Source organism: Schistocerca cancellata, chromosome 5 (assembly GCF_023864275.1).
Source record: "Schistocerca cancellata isolate TAMUIC-IGC-003103 chromosome 5, iqSchCanc2.1, whole genome shotgun sequence".
In the NCBI taxonomy this organism is placed as follows: domain Eukaryota; kingdom Metazoa; phylum Arthropoda; class Insecta; order Orthoptera; family Acrididae; genus Schistocerca; species Schistocerca cancellata.
In genome coordinates this window covers 573,389,577-573,411,565 of record NC_064630.1, presented here as the reverse complement: position 1 = coordinate 573,411,565, position 21,989 = coordinate 573,389,577, and the positions used below count along the sequence as shown (strand labels likewise).

The 21,989-nt window shown below is 38.0% G+C and overlaps 1 protein-coding gene across 1 annotated transcript in view; it reads right to left on the bottom strand.

The window, feature by feature from the left end:
- The window catches only part of LOC126188683 (fatty-acid amide hydrolase 2-like), a 441,285-nt gene that overhangs the window by 41,445 nt on the left and 377,851 nt on the right, over positions 1-21,989 (bottom strand). Inside the window, exons 6-9 of the mRNA XM_049930290.1 lie at positions 9,584-9,801; positions 963-1,074; positions 714-871; positions 475-618 (exon numbers count right to left, since the gene is read on the bottom strand). Coding sequence (XP_049786247.1) covers positions 475-618; positions 714-871; positions 963-1,074; positions 9,584-9,801 — 632 coding nt within the window. The remainder of the gene's footprint in view (positions 1-474; positions 619-713; positions 872-962; positions 1,075-9,583; positions 9,802-21,989) is intronic.

Here is a 21,989-nt window from a genome sequence, read left to right as displayed (position 1 = left end):
AAACTTAAACATTAACTGGAAATTGCATATGAGTTGTTAACCTCCTTTCTTACAGATGGAAGGTATGCGACTCTAACTTTTCTTTTTTCCTTTTTTTTTTTTTTTTTTAAAAAAAGAAGGTTAATGAAAGGAAAGGTTCTTTGACATCTTTGACATGCATGAAACATAATGGCTCTTTCTTCTACAAGAATAAACAATAGAGAAAACACCAGAGAGTAAGATCTATAAAATTTATTAAGAAAATAAATAAAAGGAAAGGATAATATTCAAATAAAATTTACCACTAAAAATTAATGTTGATCAACATTACACAAGCTTTCTGTCATAATTTCAGAAATGGTTTGTATCAAAAATGCAGATAAAAATAAGACAGTGACGCCAGAATTATTGGTATCCAAGATGACCCCAGCAACATAATCTGAAAATGAAAGCAGATACTACACTATTTCTTATACTTCTAAGAAGGAAACTTACCTTCTGAACAGGTATGTCAAATTTCTTGTGCAAAAAATTAACAGCTTTTTGTAATACTTTTCTGATCTCATTGTCTATATGTAATATAACATATGAGAATCCTGCCTCTTCCATATAAATGACTCTTAAATCCTTCATGTTAACCTAAAAAGGAGAGGATATTTTACCTCATACACTTAATATACAAAAATATGTAATAACAAATGTTTCATTTCATTAGAAAATAAAATGTTGCATACTTCCTCATCTAGTCTAAGACCAGATGCTTTCTCACCAGCCATTACTTTTAACACTGGTTTCAAATCTTCAGAATAACGTGTAAGTGGCCCCACAGTTAGGTAGTGCTTGAACTCATCACTAGTAGCACTTGGATAATGTCCTTCAATTGATATATACCCTGAAAAATAAAACAGCAGATACTGTTCTAAAGCTGCTTCTGCATGTCTGTATCAAATAATCATTTTCATGCATCACATCTTACAAATTACCTGGAGTAGGTTTGTGGCCAAAAATTCCATTGTACATAGCAGGTATGCGGATAGAACCAGCAATATCAGAAGCAACACCTATAACAGATGCTCCAGCTCCTAACAGAGCAGCCTGTGAGAATATTATAAAAATATCAGATATTTTATTTCACTGATAGTCATCTAAAATCACTACTTATGGAAAAAGTAAGTTCATTGAATACTTGAAGTACTAGAGATATCACAATGAAGTTTGCTGAATAGTGATAGAAAACACACTTTGTCAAAAATGTTGTATATTTATTCATCACAACTTCAAGACCTCCTTCCTGCACTTTAATTGATTTCTCCATTCACTTTTTAGTCTTTGAAGCATTTGCAAAATTGTTCTTTTGCTATCCCCAACAATTCCTCTGACATTGATTTCTAAACAGCTTCTAGAATCAAGATATGGTGACTTCTCAGACAAACTACAGTAATATATCCAGTGTGTAGGGGCAGCTGAGAACAGCAGTGCCTGTTCTGGCTGCAAACTGTTACTAAGTAATGTCCATGTAAGATGGTGCTTTGTTTTGGTGAAGCATCCATTACTTGACTTGTTGCAGATTGGGTCTCTTTCATGTAAACATTTCTTTACCTCCTAATTGTAATTAGAAGAGACCAACTGACCTCCAAGAAACCATTCTTGAAAAACAATTCCTTTCCCACACAGATGAAAAGATGATTATATGCCTGGTAGCTGGATGCCCTGTTCATTCACCCATCCCATACTGAGCTTGTCTCCTGCCTGAATTTCCTATCACTTGAAGAACTAACTTCTCTTCTTCAAACAACAGTTTCCATATGGAGGTTTCATCATTTGAAGAATCTTAAAAAATGTGACCACTTTCCTTTGCCAATAAATAAATTAATAAAAAATACTGGTACAAAAAGAGAACTGCTTTCACTATTATGTTCACTAAAAATCAGACAGTAATTCAAAGATAATTTGGAGACTTAACAAGCACAGAGTTACTGCATTCAACATGATGCTATTGTACCCACAATACAATCAGTCCACAAACTCTATTATCATACCTCATATGCCTGAAAGCTATGTACTTGTTAACATACTCGAAAAGAGTGACTAAAACTTAGGTAGAATAAGGGAAAGGCAACCACTCACATATAGCAGACCACTACAACAGTGGCTGCCCTTCCCTTATTTTACATATTTTTTCATCCACGAATTTCCATTATTGTTATGACTAAAACTTAAGCCTGTATAATAATGTATTTTTCAGTAAATGTCTGAAGATGGCCTTGTAAGCCGAAAACCAGTTTACAATAAAAGTAATATTGTAGAACAAAAGCTAACTGGTGCTTTTCATTTATTTTATTTTATCCATGATGGTTAGGTAACACCACATCTGTATTTGTAAATTATACTGTAGAAAATACTGTAACAGCTACAAGTTTTTTAGAAATGATTTTATTGTACCATTACTAGTTTCAGGCCTGAACCCATTGTCAGACAGCAGCACTGATTTTTTGGCAAGTTTTACATTTGTGTCCTAAAATAAAACTTTCATGATTACATAGTTTACAAAAGCTTTTAAATGGTATGTACTTCATGAAAAGTACTTCTTTACATATCTTAAGATGGATACAAATGTATTTGCCATCTTCTATTTAGTTTAGCTCATGGATCAGCATGCATAGAGAAAGAGAAACCTCTCTCCTACAACATGTAATAGAGAGCTTTCATGGAGTAAGTATAATTTATAGAGCTTATATACAATGTAAAACCTTTTGTAAACAATGCAATCACAAAAACTCTGTTATATTGTAGGTGACAAATATTAAACTTGCCAAGAAATCAACACTACCATCTGATGATGGGCTCACACCAGAAACTAGTAATGGTACAATAAAATCATTTCTGAAAAGCTTGTGGCTGACTGCAATATTTCCTACAGTCTAATAATTTCCTTGGCTATGTACCTGCTTACTGTAAAAAGATATTTCCCACTGACAATATAATAACTGTTTTCTTAACAAACTACAGCAGCAATTGCAACATATTATACAAGCCACTGGTGCTATCATGTAATTTATTCTTTGTTATGAACTTTCCAACGAGTACAGGCCAAGTGCTAAAGAATAATATTGAACTGACAGTTGTTCATTGTTCAAAAATTGGTGGTGTTGTTGTCTGCAGCAATACTTTCTTGCTGTATTTATTACATATCAGGCTGCATAGATTCTCTCATAAAAGAGATCTTTCAAGAATATGGAATGGTTTGAATTATAAATTAGTGTTATAAGCTCTTTAAGAATGCTACACTACTTACTATTGACACTAGTTGTAAGATGATAACCAAGAGTGTTTACTCTTTTTATTCCCATAACACAAAGAAGTTCTATACATAAAGAAACAAATAAAGAAAGAAAGAAGCAGCTAGTAGCATAAAGTTTTTTTTATATAAAGGCCCAATCAAGTTAAACTCTGTACTCCATCTTTTGAGAATCTTTACCACTTTTCTCATCGTCAGGAGATAAATATCTGACTCCCTATATGTTCCTTGTAATTCTCCACAAAAGGGTGCCATAAATATTTTAAACTGCAGCCAATCAGTTATTGACTGGCTCCTCTCACAGTCTATAAAGATGCAGAGGCTACTACAAGTATCACTGTGATAGTTTATATTGGTACCTGTCTAGTGACTCACCTATTTAGCTATAACTGAGTGGATTTTCATTCAAAAATTAATTAATTATTTAGTTGCACTCCATGTTCATAGCTCTCATGATTAGAGAGAATCCACTGGAAAGTGGAACAGCAGATATGCAGCTATGATAAGTCCTTCTTTTAGGCTGCAATAATAATTATCATTAAAGGTGCACATCTATCATTATTTATTTATGCCACATACCATAAATTGTTCCTATTTTAAATGTGAAAAGGCAGCCAGTTAGTGCATTAAATAATTAAGAAAAGCTGCTCTTATGGAGTGGAGGGAACCTGCTCTCCTGTTATACTACTCATTACTCTCATTATGCAGATTCAAAGAAATAACAGAGACCTGTTGGCGCCAGGAAGAGAGTGAATGAATCACATTTTGACTTTAGGACACATGTGGATGTTTGCATTTCATACTATTACTTCTGTATGGAGCAAAAAAAATAAAGAATCTATTCAGAAAACAGTGAGCAGTAAGAACATTGCATGTAATACATAACCACCATATTACAGTGTTTTTTTCCTTTCTTTTTTTCCAGTAGCTTGGAATAATTACAGAACAAGACAAAATAATTTCCACGTATATCCTGGCTTTTTATCTAGTTCTTAGAGCTGGGTGTATTCTGGTGCAAAGGCTTCCAATGAGCTCCCACTGAACATAAAACAAGAAACTGGAAATTCTATTAAATTCAAAACAAAATGGAAAGTATGCCTTACTAACCACTTTCTCTACATATTATCTGGTAATCTACAGTCAAGGATTGAAGATACCTGTTAAATTCATGACAAGTAGTAACACCTCTAGTCCTCTGTTGTTGCTGATCCAACTTTACGCGATTCTTCAATAAAAGTTAATGTAGTCGTACATATAAGGGGTGTTCAAAAAGTCTCTCCACAATGTCGTATGATTGTTAGCTGCATGTGCCGTATACCACAATGAATATACCGAAATGAAACTCAGTGAAATACAAGTTATTAATTGACTGAATATTCATTTTTACTTACAAATTTTCACATTAAATGTTGAAAGTGTTCCCCCCTGTTGTTGAATACACAATTCAATTCATCTAATTAAGTTTCAAAACACAAGCTCTACCATTTTTCTGTAACAGAAGCAGTGAAAGTAAATATTGCAGTTTTCAATTCATCGATGGATTTTCGACGGTTTTTACAGACAGTTGCTTTCGCTGCACCCCAGAAGAAAAAGTCAGGTAGTGTTAGGTCAGGTGATGTTGGAGACCAAAGTCCTTGTGAAATTATGCAATCACCAAAACATCAGCTAGCACTGACATTGAAACACGAGCTGTGTGTGTGGGTGCACCATCTTGTTGAAAATAATCATTCAGTATTTCACTTGACACAAGTTCTCCTATGAATGGGTACAGAATATCACTGCAGTATCATTGTGCATTTATTGTTTCATTGAAAAACCCAAGCAGGTGAACAATCATACGGCACAGTGGAGAGACTTTTTGAACACCTGTTTTAAGTCAGCTCTAGGATACAATCAGCAATAGTTTAATACATATGGGGAAGCAATGGTTTTTTTATAAGTTATGCCTCTGATGTTAACAGAGCAGAACCTTGCTTAATAAGCACCTTCCATAATGCACAATTTGCATAACAAGCAAAACAAATTGTAAAAAAGTGCTTACTTAATGAGAAATGTTCTGCATAACAAGTGATGACAATTTAGTGTGACATCACTAGCCGTTCATATGCAAAGGGGGAAACATTCAACAATGTGGACACCTTTCAATGTCGGCAGCGGCATATGAACAATGTCTTTAGTATGTCCTGCAGTGTGGGTTTAGCAATCTTTCTGCTACCATCTTGGTGCTGCTTGTGATCACACATTTTTCTAAACTTGTGTTCACACAGTGTGTTTTTTGTGTGCAAATTTTAATACCCTTTGTAGAAATGTCCCCAAAGATAAAGCTGCAAGAAGATGACCATGAAAGAAAGAAAATGACCCTAGAAATAAAACATAAAATCATTGAAAAACAAAAACATAATATGAGCATTGCTGATTTAGCATGCACATACAATCGATCTACATCTACTATCTGCAAGATCAAGGACAAGATTAAGCAGAGAGATGCTTCAAAGGGAGTAACAAGAGTATCTAAACAATTGTTTCATATTCTGAACAATGTCAATTATTTGTGAGAAGGTGAGAATGATTTTTGCTGACCTTGTTAAGAAGATGTCAGGATCATCAGTGGCTGAAGAATTGTTTAAGGGATGCCATGGGTGGTTCAAGAAGTTTAAGAGAAGAACCGGCATCCACAGCATTGTGAGGCAAGATGAAGCAGCCAGCTCTGACACAAAGGCAGCAGAGAACTTCATCAGCAACTTCAAATGCTCATAGATTTTGAGGGTTATCTACCAAAATAGGTTTTTAATTATGATGAGATGAGTCTATTCTGGAAAAAGATGCCCCAAAGCGTACATTTATAATAGCAGAGGACATTGCCTGGTCACAAGCCAATGAAAGACCATCTCACACTGCTACTCTGTGCCAATGCAAGTGTGCAAGTGGTGATTTGAAAATTAAACCACCATTTGTTTACCAATCAGAAACTCCACGAGCCTTCACAAAGTGTAAAGCCCAGAAGAGCAAGTTAAATGTGATGTGGAAGTCCAACAACAAAGCTTGGGTGACACCTGATTTTTTTCACGACTGGATCAATGAAGTGTTCGGTCCTTCAGTGAAAAAATATTTTGCTTGAGCTGAATCTGCCACTCCATGTCATGCTTGTTATGGACAACACTCCTGCCCATTCTCCATGCCCACAGGAAAACCTCCTTGAAAAATTTCAGTTCATCAAGTTCCAATTTCTGCCTCCCAACACCACTCTGTTACTCTAGTCCAGGGCTTCCCGAGCTTTTCAGCTGGCGGACCCCTTCTTCAGTCGAAAATCCATGGCAGACCTCCTAGTCAGTCAACAGCACAGTAACTTCAAATTTCAGGGCGAAACCCATGGGAACTGAAAGCTTCTTAATGCAGGTGCCATGTTCCCAATGACCCCCCCCCCCCCCCCCCCCCAAAGTATCAATAGTCTTTGGTTTAGAGATGAATGAAAACAACTTGAAATTAACGATCCAATTTGAATTCCCACTGTATACTGACACTTACTAGTGGATTTACTCTCTTTGTTCAACACACTATAGCCTGTTTAAAATTACTTGGTAATTGAAATTTCACACGATGGAGCTTTCTTCCTCCAAGAGCAATCAACGTCACATCCAAACTGTTCGCTGCTGACAAGCTGCTGCTTATGGTCTGTTCACTTTGACTGTTTGGCTACTGTTGTGTAAGGAGCATGCATATTTCACAACAGTCGTGTGTGTGTGTGTGTGGTTTTTCGTGAAATCCGAAGAAAAATGTTCAAATGTATGTAAAGTCTTCCTTTGGTCATCCTCCCTCCTCATTCATTTCAACTGGAAACTTCCCTTGTTGTGAAGGCAATGGAGAAACTGCAGCCTTCTTCAATGATCCTGACTTCAGCCACCGATCGATGTTAGAAGTAATAAACTGGTCAAAAATTGACTTGTGTAACGGGTAGTGCACTGACAAGGCAAGTTTAACATATAATGATGCCTGGGGCCGCTTACGTGCCAGCGAGAGATGTGATTGGTCGACAAAGCTTGCTCCGCGCATGCGTAAAAGGTTTCTGCGCATCTAGTGCTGTGAGCCAGCGCACAAACGACCCCGTATTGTTGCTAAACAGTCGATCAGAGAAGCTGCATTCTCCGGCACTAAACTGTGTATACGTTCTCACTGAGGAACTGCAAAGGCTGCTTGGGGATACGACCTGAAGTAAAAGTACACATGTTTTTCACATGAAAAAAAAAACAGTGATGAATTTGATTTTCACATTTTTATTCAATAATTTTACTCATTATTTTACCTGATTTGGTGAAAGGTGGCCGTGGACCCCCTAGAAAGAGCCGGCGGACCCCTAAGGGGACACACATATTATTTCTAACTTTAAGAAGCTCTACACTACAGCCCTCTTTGAGTGTTGCTTTGAGTTAACTGAAGCTAGCAACCTCACTCTTAGAAAGTTTTGGAAATATCACGTCAACATTGTTGCCTGCATCAAGATAATTGAAAAGGCTTGGGAAGAGGTTACCAAGATAACTCTCACTTCTGCTTGGAAAAATCTTTGGCCAGATTGCAATGGTGAATGTGACTCTGAGGCATTTGAGTCAGTACCTGTGGAGTGTAATCAATGAGATTGTGTTCTTGGTCAAGAGCATGGGACTGGAAGTGGATAACAATGATATCGATGAGTTTGTGGAAGATCACAGCAGGAAGTTGTGGAGAAGAGTTCTTCGGAGGAGGAGGAGGGGGCAGTAACAGCAAAGCAGCAATTTTCTGGTGCAATAAGAGAAATGCTGAAAGCATGAGAATCCACTGCATCGTACACTGAAGATCATCGTCCCAATAAAGCAGCCGCTACACGTGCTACAAATTTATTTGACAACAGTGCCATGTCACATTTTGGCCAAACGTTGAAGCATCAGCACAAACAAATGACTACAGATAGTTTCCTAGTAAAAAAGTATTAGTTATGTATACAGAATAATAAAGTACATAATACTGTATACTGCAGGTATAATTTTCTTAACATAAATGGCCTGAATAAGATAACACTTCTAGCACTTTTTATGCATGGAACGCATTATCGTATTTTATATTAATTAATATGGACTAAATTGATTCACTTAGCCAATGTTTGGCACTACAAGTAAGATTCTGGAATGAATTATGCTTGCTAAGTGAGGTTCCTCTATATTAGTATTTCAAATGTAATTTGAGTGGGCATAGATACAGTATTGTGGTGTAGTGATAACTTATTTTTAATGCAGTGTATACATACATACATACTTAAAACAAATGCTTTTCTTTTGCCAACATGTAAATTGACTCATTTCACATATCCATAAGTTGTGCTTCACAGTGGGATATATATAATATAATGAGTGAATGCACACTTGGTCAGAATTATCAAATTTTTATATAGGTGTAATACCAGAATTATTTTTGAGGAAAGGAACTATGATCTGGTACTGAACTTCCAAGCTGACTATTTATTTTTAATTGTGGGCAAAAGTTGCAACTCCTAAAGATGAAAATAATTACTGGATGTACAAATCAGTGTTAAATAGCTGAGAGCCACTTGCCTGCACTCACGAACAGCAGCACTTAGGAGGTCTGAGAGGACCACAAAAAAATGAAGTTTTCACAAACGAATATTTTTATGAGAAGTGAAAAGGGAAATGAACTTAAAAAAATGCCAAGAGGAGGTGAGAGGTACACATTCACTTTGGATCCAACAGCTTAAGTAACTTTTGCTTTCTTCTAATAGTATGCTAGACTGCATTCCACATCTCAAATTTTGTTGTTGGTTTGAAATGAAAAGGCTTCAAGATCCAGTAGATTAGTATTTGTCTTCTTAAACTAATTTATGTTCCACCACTCTTATTGTAGTTGGTACTATTTTGAAGATAAGTATGCACTTCTAAACCTTCCTTACAAAAGACAAGTCTACAAATTTTAATGAAAACAAATTTGTGGTGTAAAATTTTTATAATAAGTATGATGTAAGAGAACTATGATACAAAGTGTTACAGTCACTAAGTCACTAAAACAGAATCATTGTTCAATTTTGAAACAAAATTAATGGTTAATGTTGTGAATGGACTGTTGCAGGGAGATACATCATATTTTTAAAATATAAATTTAAAAACAGAAAGTGGTTAAAATTTGTATCATCATAACATTTTAAAGTTTAATTGTTATCCTCTCCACCACCCATTGTTTAATTATTTGGACCATTACTTTTTTACAAACAAATTAATAAATTTTACTGTAAGTTAAGCACCTGCATGTATTATAAATGCATAGTACCTCTCCCCCAGAAGATCCACCACTGGTTCTGAGAAGATCATATGGATTACATGTTTTTCCTGTGATGAGATTATTTGTTTCCCAACTAAGGCATAGTTCTGGTGTGGCTGTTACTGCTAATGGAATAGCTCCAGCCTTTTTCATTAGAGCAACCACCTGTCCATCTTTGTCTGCCTTCATACCTTTTCTTGGGACAGAACCAACACAGCAGCTCATTCCTGAAAGTATAATATTGCTAGATGACTGAAACTATTTTCACCATATAATATATGTGCTAATTAATGGCAGTTAAGCAATGGCATCTATCATCAAATGAATTCAGTTTTTTTCTCCACAAAAACAATAAAATAGAACATGACAGTGTCTGAAAAATTCACAACCATACAAAAAAAGAACAAAAACAAAACAATATAATATAAAATAACACATACTTCAATGTACACAATGAAACATCAGTTGCAAAACATGAATTATGTTTTCATGCAATAACTTTCTAAATATAAACTGAGGTGGGGTGAGGGAATTGAGAGAGGTTTCTTGACTGAATAAAAGTGAAGAAAAGCCATTGGGACTTTTCTAGATTTATCTCAGGCCTTCAATTCTGGTGTAAGGGGAATCACAAAAGATATTTGTTTGATAGATGAGAGTATGCCAAAGTATGTTATAAAAATGAAGGGAAGACCCTAACAGTGAAATACATGCAAAATTATCAGCTGTGAAATCCCACATAGAAGTATTTCTGAGCCATTTTTGTCTCGTGGATATATTAGTGTTACAACACTGCCACCAAACTTAAACTTAGTGATCTATGTTGATTACCAAAGGCAGTTTTAAATACTGATGAGAAATACACACTGATCAGCCAAAATGCTATGACCACTGCCCATCGTGATACTGGATACCACCTGGTGGCTTTGTGGACACATGACGTAGTAACAAAAGCATGTAAGCAGTGCAGATACAGACAGGGGATCACCCTAGCAAAGATTTGAGCTGCAAATGGGAAAAATCAATTGAGATAAGTGACTTTGACAAAGGGAAGATTATTATTATGCAGAGCCTGTGAACAAGTATTGCAAAAATGGTGAAGCTGGCCAAATGTTCAGTGCTAGTATTATGAGCATCTACAGAAAGAGGTAAAAGGACAGCGAAACTATCAATAGGTGCTAAATGGTTGGATGTGCATGACTCTTCAAAGAATGTGGGATTTGAACGTTTGTCTGCTCTGTAAAGTAGGGTAGATGCTCATCTGTAGCACCTCTGCTGAAAGAGCACAATGCTGGCGCACACATAAGTGTTTTGGGGTGCACCGTTCATTGTACATTGTTAAACATGGAGCTCCACAGCAGACCACCCCTATATGTTCACATGTTGACCCAATGACATTGTCAATTACGACTGCAGTGGATACAGGACCATCAGGATTTGACTGTTGATCAATGGAAATGTGTTGGCTCTTCGAGTGAATTGACATTTTTGCTACACTAGATCAATGGTCTTCTCCATCATCAAGTTGAACAGCAGCTTGAAATGTGCAGCATGCCATGGATGCAGGCTAGAGGGAGCAGTATTATACTATGGGAGACATTCTCCTGCACTTGCATGGGACCTACAAAGACATGCTGACAGCTGCGAACTGTATGCATCTCTTAGTGCTTGATGTCTTCCCCAATGCTGATGTCATCTTTCAGCAGTGTAATAGTCTATGTCTTGGAGCCACAACCCTGCTACAGAGGTTTGAGAACCATTATAGTGAACTCATATTGATGTGTTGATGACTAAGTTTGCGTGATGTAAATCCTATGGAACCCATGTGGGTTGCTATTGGGTGCCATCACCACTTACACAAATCATTAGTTCATTATTTGCGCAAATTACATGACCTGTGCATAGACATCTAATGCCAAATACCTCCATATACCTACCAACAAACTGTCACATCCCTGAGATGCAGAATCAGTGAAGTATTTCATTCCAAATATGGCCACACAAGGTATTAAGCAGGTGGTCATAATGTTTTGGCTCATTAGTGAATAAGCAACCAAGAGATAATTGTAAAATTTTCAATGATCATTTTTTTATATTCTGATGAACAAATAGGCAGCAATGACTCCTTTTCAAGTGCCATGGGACTACTGAAGCACCATTTTCATAATCCTATAAGTGGGATATAAGAATATCCTCCATAACTAGAAATGAAGCAAAGAAAACCATGGCCTCTTTGAAAACCAAAGGATCATCAAGTGTAGAAAATATTTCCAGTAAGGTTCTAAAACCCTGCTCAGATCAGTTAAGCAAAACTTGCTATAAAGAAGCCTTTCCACAGAAAGGAGGTATGACACAAGTAACGAACTACTGTTGCATCTCTTTTATGACCACGTTCACAGAGGTCTGTGAGAAGACATCATACTTCAGAAGTGTGAGACACCTCTGAAACTTTGATATCATCAATGAAACTTAGTTGTGATTCTGCGAAGGAATATTCACAACTGAAGTTGTATTTTCTTTCATGAATGATTTACTGGAATCCCTGTAGTTGAGTCACCGTAAATCAATTACTGACAGTTGCAGTGGGCTAGGCATGGCAGCACCGTGGTCCTTTCTCAACCAATAACACACTTGTAAATGTCTCTATGGCAATGTCTCAGTGTTGTCACAACTCTGTAAATGGCCATTGTTTCCACCTGCAGCTCTCAGCACTTTACAGTCGAAAGCTGGCAACAGTGCTATGAGTTGCCAGGGCTCTTCTTGCACCATCTTCATTACAGACAAAAAAAAAGGGCAGTTGGTATATTTTGTGATCTTTTAAAAGCTTTCAGTTGTGTGTATCACAAAAATATTTTCCACAAAGCACACTTATGGTGTCACAGAGGCAGTGAGAAACTGGTTAAAATCCTACCACAAAAACAGACACAGAAGATAGTTTTGGATAAAAGCAATAATGTAGGGGAGGGATAGAGTCTGACTGGGGCACTGTAGTCCAGTATTTTGTCAGGCACGTTTACTTGTTCCACTGCTATTTCTCTCTTTCTCTCTCTCTCTCTCTCTCTCTCTCACACACGCACACACAAACACACACACACACACACACACACCCCTGTGCAGCTACAATGTGATGGCTGAACACACAGTGCCAGAACTGCAGTTTGGCAGGTAGTCTGGGATGCAGGATTATGTCGGATCAGGTGAGTGGAGGGAGAAGTGGAAGGGAGGGTTGGGGAATGGTAGCTAATGACTCAGAAGGAGGTAGCAAGTGTGTGGAATAGAAATGTGGGAAGGAGAGGCAGCAGAAGCATAGGACAGGAATGTGACATACGGGCAACAGAGCCAGTGGGTTCACACAGGCACACAATGATGATGTGGGGAAGTGGACTGGGAGGGAATGACAGGAAAGAGAAAAGAGAGACTGCTGGGCAGAAGGTGTGGGTACATTGGGTTAGTGGAGATCGAGGCCAGGAGGATTATGAAAACAAAGGATGTGCCACAAGAATAACTCCCATCCACATAGTTCAGAAAAGCTGGTGCTGGGGGAAAGATCTAGATGGCATGGGTTGTGAAACAGCAATGTTGTGCTTAGCAGCATGTATAGCCTACTGGGCAGTTAAATCTGCTCTTTGTCACAGTTTGGCAGTCGCCATTTACTCTGGTGGGCAGCTGACTGATGATCACAACCATGTAAAATGCTGTGCTGAGACTGCAGCAGAGCTGGTGTATGTCATGGTAGCTTTCAAAAGTTGCCCTGCCTCTCATGAATAACATAATAACATAACATAAGAATAGGATGTGTTGACTGAGTGAATCATGCAGATCTTACATCTGGGTCTTCCACATGGATATGACCCTTGTAGCAAATGGTAGGGAATGAAAGTGACATAAGGATGGACCAAGATGTGGGCATGACCAATAGCACTTTTTCTATTTTTTCTGTTTCTGCTTCTGATGTTGCAGGTAAGAAATGTGTGTGGTCCAGTTCTGAGAGATAATTATTTTTGAGGGTATTGATAGATTTTCAACAGTTTTAGTGAAGTAGGAGTTGAATTTATCTGCAATTTCTTTTTTATTGTAAGCTAGTCTCCTAATTCACTTTTACATTAATGCTACTTGATGGCTGTTTATTTCTACCAGTATTTGTACTTGTAGGTTTCACATGAATTTATTTTCTTTGATGATATTTTCAGCAGGTAACCATACTGTAGATATTATTATATGCACTGCAGTTCCCCTTAAATTCTTCACAAATGACAAATTTGGTTTTTCTCGGGGAAAGAAGGTACCTCTTTCTTTTATCTGATTTGATGATACCTATGGTGGTCTACTTTAAATGTTTACTGTTGTTACATATATGAATATATTTGCTTTTGAAGGAAGAGGTAGCTGAAGTAATAGCAGAAAGTATTTCAAGAAGCTTCAGATTTGCTATTTACTGTTTGGGACTGGTTCAGGGTCTTATCAGTTATCCCACTTATGTGCAAATTGTTTCACAGGAGTTTACAATTTTTTTAAATTTAGAGCTTGCTCATTGGCAGATTTATCCGTAACTGATGCAATGAGGTCAGAGAATCCTAAGTTCATGGAACATGCAGTGCATTTTGTGTCATGAGCTACTTGATCAAGACAACTTTTACTATGATTTGTTAGCCTGGTTGAGCATTTAACCTCCAGATCACAGATGTATTAACTCATAAAAATTTTACAGTTAAGATCCGAGACAATTTTTATTTTATTAGTTTCTCTATTATTGAAGCTATGTTCTTGAAGAAAACACTTATGTTCACTGAGGGTGAATCATAAAGCTGATATCACAAAAAATACTGAAACCTGTGAGTTTTATGCTTGTTAGCTGCCACAGGCAGAAGACATGCTTTGCTGGTGCTCCACAATTTTTGTGATTTTCACTGAGGTAAACTGATGCTGCAGAGTTCATCTTTGGCATGCCAGTGTAGAAGTTGTCACAGATCCAGCTTAGTTAAAAATCTGTGCAATTTGCACTTATTTACATATATAAGCAGACTTATGAATTTTCCTTTGTGTGAGACCACGTGTGCCAGTTGAGTCCAATTTAAGTTCTAGATTCTAACATTGTACAATATTGTTTGTGTCATTTTCAAATAATCTTTCATTGTTGTGTCAGCATTGTGTTTATTTGTTTTTCAAACATTTGTGAGTTCAGTGAAAAAACTTGTACCATGTCATGAATTGTAAATTTATTTTGTGCCTTTTAGAAACTTTTATCCACTGTATCCTCATTAAAAACAAATCCTTCCCTAATTTCATTACATATTTGTGGGAAAGGTATGGTATATTTTTGAGAATTTTTTGATGCTTGCAAATGTAAATTTTCGTGAATTTTTATACAGTGTGGGTATTGTGCATAACCAATTTCATAGGAAATTGGTGTCTGTGATTTGCAGTTACTATAAATAACTAACATGTCATGTCATATCAGTTTTCTCTTTGAGCAGGAGTGTATATTGCCTACAATGTTGGTAAATTAACACTATTGTTGAATTTGTTAGTGACCACAATATGGAAAACGTTTCAAAGAAAGACTAAACTTTGTAGCTAGTTTTTCTGTTATGTAGTAGCTACCTTATTTTGACAGTTAATCAATACATTTTTAAAAGGCTACTGGTAGCCTAACATTTGTAGCATATCTGATCCATAAATTTAAAAATAATCAGCAAGCGAAGTTTAAGGTTATTTGTTTACTGTTCTGTAAAATATTGCACCAGGAATAATGCAGCCCCACTGTGAATGATGTTCTCAGGCATGGAATGAGTTACTTGCTGTTTGTAAGGAGATGGAAATTGTCCTGACTACTGTCATGCAATTGGAAACCGCTGTAAATGGGCATGTTGGGAGGGCTACCAAGAGTCACGTATCAGAGACATGAAAGGTATCTCAAGTACTATCCTCTCTGTGGACATTGTCTCAATATAGGATGTACCACTATTCATTGATTTGACAGTAACAGACACGTTAGTGGTAGACCTAGGCATCCTATACAGGGGAGACAGTGACCAGAGAGAAATCAAGATGTTACACACACACCCATAACTAAAAAGTTTGAGGCGATATCTTCCATTGAAACCTAAACTAAGCCAGTGGGACTCACTTCACCTGTTTCTAAAGCTTCTGAGTCCCATGCCAAAGGGAGGCAAACACTAAAGTGGGGGGTCTATTAATCATTGGAAGTTCAAATGTATGGTGCATAGTGGTACCCCTTTGGAATGGCAGTAAGGGATGGGAAGGAACACCATATGCACTTAGTGCATATGCACAGGTGCCTCATTCAGCATGCTGAATAGACTATTCTAGCAGCCATTGAGGAGTCGAGTGTAATCAACTGCAGATTCTGGCTCGTGTTTGGATGTACGATGTGCGTAGTCTGAGCTCCAAGGTCATATTTGAATCATTCCACAAACTGGCAGAGAATGTTGAGGATACCAGCATAGCTCATGGAGTTTCAACAAAGCTCACAGTTTGTGTCATTGTCCCCAGAACAGATGGTGGTCCTCTGGTTATGGTTGATTGGATGGCTTGAGGAAAGGGATCAAACAGCAATGTCGTTGGTCCCATTGGATTAGGGAAGGACGGGGAAGGAAGTCGGCCATGCCCTTTCAAGGGTACTGTCTCAGCATTTGCCTGAAGTGATTTGGGGAAATCATGGAAAACCTAAATCACAATGGCTGGACGTGGGTTTGAAATGTTGTCCTCCCACAAGTGAGTCCAGTGTCTCTGATTATGATTTGAAGTGGAAGAACGCTTGAACCAGACGCTATTAAGGTTCTGTGAAAAGGTAGGCTGTGATCACTGTAGGATTCCCCTAAATGGTTCAGGTGTGCATTACACATCAGAGGTTGCTACAAAGGCAGCTGACTGTTTATGGGATGCACACAGAGGTTCTTAGAACAGGCAATATCCATCCAGTCCAAATATTGATAGTAATAGGATATACAGCAGTATCAGAGTAAGATCCAAAGAAATGCCCACCATAGGTGAGAATATTAAAATTCAAGTGGTTAGATGTTAAAGCAGTGGTAACAAAGTGCCAGAGCTTGAAGTGGTCCCATAAAAAAGCCAATGAAGCTCATATAATACTAGATACAGACAGCTGGTTAAGACTCAAAGCTGATAGCAATGAGACTTTTGAGGAAAGTTTAATTGTATATTGAAAGGATAGGCTAATGAGAAATTAAGGTGGTGCATTTGCTGCAGCAGATAAAAAACTCACATCTATCAAGATAGGAATTTAAGGTACAACCAAGATTGTTTCAGTAAGGCTCAGTACCAGGTGTGGGCATAAAACTACAATTGGATCCTTCTGTCAACCACCAGACTCACCTCCTGACGAAACAAAAATTTTGAAGAAAACCTCAATTCAATAGTACATACACTCCCCAATCATACTGTGATCATTGGAAAAGACTTTAATCATTCAATAAACAACAGGGATAATTACAGTTTTATTAATGGTTGAAATGAGAAGACATCCAGTGAAACATTACTAAATGTCTTCTCTGAAAATTACCTAGGATGGATGGTTTGGAACCACACTCACGATGGTATTATACTACATGTAATGGCAAAAAAATAGACCTAACCTCTTTGAGTATGTCGGCATCAAAGCTGGTATCAGTAATCATGAGGCAGTTGTAGCAATGCATGTGTGAACATTAAGGAAGGTGAACTACTCGCTGTTGAGAGGAATGTCGTTACACGTATTGCCAAATGCATTTAGGTTGATGGACATCATTTTGAGCATTTATTGCATTAATGTGGTATTTACAGGTAATCACACTGTAACAGCATGCATTCTCAGAATGATAAGTTCACAAAGCTACATGTATCACATTGGAACAACCAAAATAAAATGTTCAAACGTACCTACATTTTGTATTTTAATTTCAAAAACCTACCTGTTACCAACTGATCATCTAAAATTGTGAGCCATATGTTTGTGACTATTACGGCGCCATCTATCACAAAGCGAAAAAAGTGGTCCAACTAAAACATTCATATTTCTTTACGTACTACATGAATATGTAATTAAAAATGGGGGTTCCTATTTAAAAAAACGCAGTTGATATCCGTTTGACCTATGGTAGCACCATCTAGTGGGCCAACCATAGTGCCATCTGGTTTCCCCCTTCAAGCTAGACAAGTTTCGTTCTTTGTAGTTTTTTCGTTTGATGCTTATTTCATGAGATATTTGGCCCGGTCACTATCAATCGACCATGCGACGCGCCATGTAAATTTGGGAATCATATTGACAAACATTGTGTGTCAGACTGATGCAGTGATTGATTTCTCTACGCAGTAAACATAAGACGAACGCTTCCTTTGATCAAATATAAGGTGAGGCGCTGGATTTGATCAAAGAAAATTTGACCAACGCCTAACTTTGAAAAAGTTCTTTATTATACTATCAAATTTTATTGTAGTCTAATATTGACCTTACCAATCCACTTCCTGGCAACCCACTCTGAAACACTGCATCATAACTTGTGCTCACTGTGAATATTTCGCCAGGACATGAAAAATAAATGTGTAAGTGAGAAAAATGTAAAGTGAAAAACGTATAAATTAAGCTTTACTGTATGTTCATAAACATGAAATCATAACTGTGAATTATTTAGTTGCTGTTATGATGAGAGTCTACAACAATGGCAGTGCCATTATCGAAGTGCCTTATTCTCGAGTGACAGATATCAACAATATGTTGCCAGTCATGTGATTCATCAATATATTACACATATGTGTGTAAATTGCTGATTGCTTGTATTTCATGTGCAATCTGATGGATCATTCATAGTCCTGTATGGCAATATGGTTAGCTGGCTGTGGCCTATGTACCTATTAACTGTGGTTTTGATGTTTTGTTTTGTTTTGCTGTGGCCATGGTGAGTAAAGGCTTTATGTCAATTTATAGAGTTATTCAAGAAATTAAAACCACTCTGAAAAGTGGAGTCAAAACACTAGTTGCCACTTACTTTAAAAAAGGGTTACCATACAAATAAAAAACATTGATACTCTCTGCTTTTACAGTGATCAGCATTCTGAAGCCTCTGCCTTAGGGAAGCAGAGATTCTAGGGAAGTCAGTAGTAATAATTACAAAAAACAGGACTCCAACTGACCTTTTTTTTATTCATAATGAGATAATGTGCAGCGAAAGTTTTAATTTGATTTTTGTGAGCCATTTGGTACCTATTTTACAGAAATACTTACGTCCCTTGCCATTTCGTATAGGTAATCTCTCTCTCCCCTTCATGCGATTTACAGCAAGACTTGAGGGAACCAGCAGCACTGCTATTTATAAGACTCTTATAGACACATTGAGATTGCAAAGCTATATTTCAATGGCAAGGCCAGTGATTTGAAAAGAAATTGAGGTGTTATAGCTGTATCCACAAAATACAGACTAGAAAGCTGTGCGCAGCACACTGGGAATCAATAAAAAATGCAATGTATTCTCTATAACAGTATTAGGAAAAGGGTAGATTGCTACTCACTGTAAAGATGACACATTGAACTAGAGGCGGTACAACGAAAAGACTGTTACACATTTAGCTTTCGGCCAAAACCTTCTTCAGATCCACATACAGATACATCCCTTGTGATCCTATAAGCAGTACCAGGACCCATCAGAAAATGCAATGTGGTATCACTTCTGTGTCCAATGTTGTCTTTGGGTGGACCACAGTCAGCACACCTCCGTCTGCTTCTGTGTCAAATGAAATCGCAACAGTGACTACCGTACTGACAGTCCCTTTTGCTCCTGGCATCACACAGTCTGTTTCTGCACTTGCCTTGCTTCAAACAAGCCCGTTTAACTGAGTAAACTTACATGATTTACCTGTGTGGTTCTACACAGCTGGGAGAACTATATGTCTGTTCCCTCAGGTGCTACATGCATGGTATTGTGAGTGTGGACATGTAGAAGCCATTGATTCCATCCACATTTCCATGACAGTCACAGGATCCCTACCAAAATGAGCAGTAATGTCACGAAGTCGCAAATTGCAGTCTTGAATAGTCCAGTCAAATGGTGGTTTTCCAATAGCAATATTGCAGAAGTTTTTTCCCCAACTGTTCTTTGTGTTTCCTGGGGGTGTTGAATCCGAATTTCATAGTTGGTGCCTTGTAGCAGGTCGGCTTCACAACGAAAAATTCAAAAAGATATCAAAATTTTCGCACTTTTTTCAGATTTTTGCTTATACACTGAAGAGCGAATGAAACTAGTTCACCTGTCTGTCATTTAGGGCCCCCGCAAGCACGTAGAATTGCCATAATGCAATGTGGCATGGACTTGACTAATGCCTGGAGAGACACATGAATCCTGCAGGGCTGTCCATAAATCCGTAAGAGTACGAGGGGGTGGAGATCTCTTCTGAACAGCACTTTGCAAGACATCCTGATATGCTCAATAATGTTCATGTCTGGGGAGTTTGATGGCCAGAAGAGTGTTCCTGAAGCCCCTCTGTAGCAATTCTGGATGTGTAGGGTGTTGCATTGTTCTGCTGAAATTAGTCAAGTCCGTCGGAATGCACAGCGGACATGAATGGATGCAGGTGATCAGACAGGATGCTTACGTACGTGTCACCTGTCCGAGTCGTATCCAGACATATCAGGTGTCCCATATCACTCCAACTGCACACGCCCCACACAATTACAGAGCCTCCACCAGCTTGAACAGTCCCCTGTTGACGTGAAGGATCCAATGGGTTCATGAGTTTGTTTCCATACCCATACACGTCCATTCGCTTGATACAATTTGAAACGAGACTCGTCCAACCAGGCAACATGTTTCCAGTCATCAGCAGTTCAATGTTGGTGCTGACAGGCCCAGGCAAGATGTAGAGGTTTGTGTCATGCAGTCACCAAGGGTACAGGAGTGGGTCTTCGGCTCAGAAAGCCCATGTTGATGATGTTTCGTTGAATGATTCGCACGCTTACACTTGTTGATGGCCCATCATTGAAATCTGCAGCAATTTGTGGAAGGGCTGCACTTCCATCATGTTGAACAATTCTCTTCAGTCGTCGTTGGTCTGTTTCTTACAGGATCTTTTCGCAGCCGCATCGATTTCAGAGATTTGATTTTTTGCCATATTCCTGATATTCACGCTACACATGTGTAATGTTTGTACAGGAAAATCCCCACTTCATTGGTACCTCGGAGATGCTGTATCCCAACGCTCGTGCATCGACTATAAACCACGTTCAAACTCACTTAAATCTTGATAACCAGCCTTTGTAGCAGCAGTAACCGATCTGACAACTGTGCCAGACAATTGTTGTCTTATATAGACATGGCCGACGGCAGCACTTTATTCTGCCTGTTTACATATCTCTGTATTTGAATACGCATGCCTATGCCGGTTTCTTTGATGCTTACCGGATAGTGTAAGATTTCACATCTCCACTCATCTTTTTTTTTAAATGTAGACCAGATGGTGCTGCTGCTCCGGCTAGGTGGCCAGTTGGCTTTGCTGTATAAAATGGTAGAACTTATGCATTAAAATATGCACAAAAACACCCGAAATAAGCACTAAAATAAGGAAAATATACACCAGGAATATGCACTTAAAATGAATGAGCCTGTACCTAAAACCAACACCAAATAGAATTGGAAAAACAGAAATCTAAAAATTTATTAGTCATTCCTGACATTACAGTGATACTGATCCAATTATGAACTGATTTTAGTTGTGTATGTTATGGTAAATTACTACACATTTTTCTAACTCTTTCAGAACGGCCATCCTTCCATATGTCAAAATAGTTTTCACCTCTGGAAAAATCCCCTCCATGTCAAATTATGGTAGAAAGTACAACTTCATTGTCGCAATGTCACTTGCAAAATAATCCCCGAAAAGTACGTCCGGAATAATAATGATCGATATAATGTTTTTCTTTAACTCACAGATTTAACAGCAAGCAAGTATATGGCGATTTTGAAATTTATAAAAAAAATTATTTACAGTGTTTCATATAAATTGAGGGAATCACAAATTACTACAAATATTGCAGCGACTGAGCATTTCATCGTAATTTTTAACTTTAAAGAAGCAATAGCGGCAGGGTCAACGCTGTGTTTCTAGACTGTATGAAAATTTGATCTACACTCCTGGAAATGGAAAAAAGAACACATTGACACCGGTGTGTCAGACCCACCATACTTGCTCCGGACACTGTGAGAGGGCTGTACAAGCAATGATCACACGCACGGCACAGCGGACACACCAGGAACCGCAGTGTTGGCCGACGAATGGCGCTAGCTGCGCAGCATTTGTGCACTGCCGCCGTCAGTGTCAGCCAGTTTGCCGTGGCATACGGAGCTCCATCGCAGTCTTTAACACTGGTAGCATGCCGCGACAGCGTGGACGTGAACCGTATGTGCAGTTG